The sequence below is a fragment of the Bos indicus genome, chromosome 8 (assembly GCF_029378745.1).
Source record: "Bos indicus isolate NIAB-ARS_2022 breed Sahiwal x Tharparkar chromosome 8, NIAB-ARS_B.indTharparkar_mat_pri_1.0, whole genome shotgun sequence".
Classification (NCBI taxonomy): Eukaryota; Metazoa; Chordata; class Mammalia; order Artiodactyla; family Bovidae; genus Bos; species Bos indicus.
The window spans coordinates 22,614,466-22,616,459 of record NC_091767.1 but is presented as its reverse complement, the minus strand read 5'-3'; the positions used below and the strand labels follow the sequence as shown (position 1 = coordinate 22,616,459).

Below are 1,994 nucleotides of genomic sequence, written 5' to 3'. Positions count from 1 at the left end.
ATGGCCTGTGTGCTCTCTCTACTGATGGCCCTGTTGCTGGTCAGCTATGGCCCAGGAGGATCTCTGGGCTGTGACCTGTCTCAAAACCATGTGCTGGTTGGCAGGCAGAACCTCAGGCTCCTGGGCCAAATGAGGAGACTCTCCCCTCGCTTCTGTCTGCAGGACAGAAAAGACTTCGCTTTCCCCCAGGAGATGGTGGAGGGCAGCCAGCTCCAGGAGGCCCAGGCCTTCTCTGTGCTCCATGAGATGCTCCAGCAGAGCTTCAACCTCTTCCACACAGAGCGCTCCTCTGTTGCCTGGGACACCATCCTTTTGGAGCAGCTCCGCACTGGACTGCATCAGCAGCTGGACGACCTGGACACCTGCCTGGGGCAAGTGATGGGAGAGGAAGACTCTGCCCTGGGAAGGACGGGCCCCACACTGGCCGTGAAGAGGTACTTCCAGGGCATCCATGTCTACCTGAAAGAGAAGGGATACAGCGACTGCGCCTGGGAAATTGTCAGAGTGGAAATCATGAGATCCTTGTCTTCATCAACCAGCTTGCAAGAAAGGTTATGAATGATGGATGGAGACCTGAACTCACCTTGACATGACTCTCACTGACTAAGTTGCCACATCATCCTTGTAACTCACCCGGGGTCATTTCAGAAGACTCTGAATTCTGCTTTAGCCACCAAATTTATTGAATTAACTCAGCCAATACATATCAGTAGTAATAAGAAAGTAATCAAGTACAGGGGTATCAATCCATAAGCGATGACTGCCCTGATGTTATTTATTTATTCTTTCTTTAGTTAATGTAATGTAATATTTTATCTCATCATATTTATATTTTCATATAAAATATGTGTATGTATTGAAATTTAAAAATATATTCCCTATTTCATTAAAATTGTTATTTATTTATTAAATAGTTATCAAGATAAATTTCTTGAATTTTTATTTTGAAATTTTATTTTGAAAACCTGAATCCTATTGTGTCTACATATACATTGCACAAAATAGTATTTGTTCGCTTTATACTGTGGAACATTTCTATCATTTTCTAGGACATGTTTGTCAAAAGGTGGAATTCTGAGAATTTTCTGTGGGTGCCATTGTTAGGGCTCTGAGTTTTTCCTCCAGGGTGCCTTGGTTGAGGAACTTATATCCTCTAAGCTGTGGAGGGTGCCAAAAAAAAAAAAAATGTTAGACAGGAAATTATGAAATTGTAGAAAATGGTTAGTCTTGATGTCACAGGCATAACCAATTTATACCCACTCATTAAAGAATGGTTGATATACATATCTGAGGGAAGCAGTCACCTCCTGCAGGAAAGCTGATGCCATATGGTGTTGACTGGCTGCTCCTGACTCCAATACTCTGCCTTCCACCTTCTCCTCAGCACTGCCTCACTGAGCAATTCACTCCCTTCCACAATACCTTCACTGCCTCCACACAGGAGCTCTGTTCTGTGCTGGTTTCTAGCTGCATGGTGTAATAAGAGTGGAAGCCACAGGAAGAGAGCCCAAGTGAAAGGAGAGTTCTAGAAATTCCAAAACCTCTGAATCCCACCTCTGCTATTTACCAACAGTGTGACCCTGAAAAATCTCACAAACACAACAGGTCAGTGTCCTCATCTTTAATATGGGGACAGTAAGAGTGGTTTTCATACAATTACTGTTTGGATTCAATGAGTCCATATCACACAAGAGACATCAAGTGCTCCTGGCAGAAATCATCAGGACTGTGAGAATCACGGAGTGGCTGCCCTCAGGGAGGAGACAGGACAGCTGCCCTGAGACAGCGACTGGAGAGCAGCATGGAAAGGTGCTGGCCCCTGACAAAGGAATTTTCTTTTCCACTTGGGTGCTAGTTTCATAGTGCTCTCAGTGTGAGAACGTTCCTTTGCTGTATGCTGAAGAGCATTCCAATTTCTGGGTTTCATACTTCTAAAAGCATTCCTGCTGCTGCTACTGCTGCTAAGTCACTTCAGTTGTGTCCGACTCTGTGTG

At 44.5% G+C, this 1,994-nt stretch overlaps 1 protein-coding gene across 1 annotated transcript; it reads left to right on the top strand.

Annotated features, from left to right (window-relative positions):
• Positions 1 to 558, top strand: LOC109562642 (interferon omega-1-like). Its single transcript, XM_019965670.2, has one exon. The coding sequence runs from the start codon at positions 1 to 3 to the stop codon at positions 556 to 558; it is 558 nt and encodes a 185-aa protein (XP_019821229.2).
• Positions 559 to 1,994: the final 1,436 nt, after the last annotated feature.

What these genes read in the sequence shown, in the direction of transcription:
- LOC109562642 (XM_019965670.2), top strand. Translation starts at nt 1, where the DNA reads ATGGCCTGTGTGCTCTCTCTACTGATGGCCCTGTTGCTGGTCAGCTAT.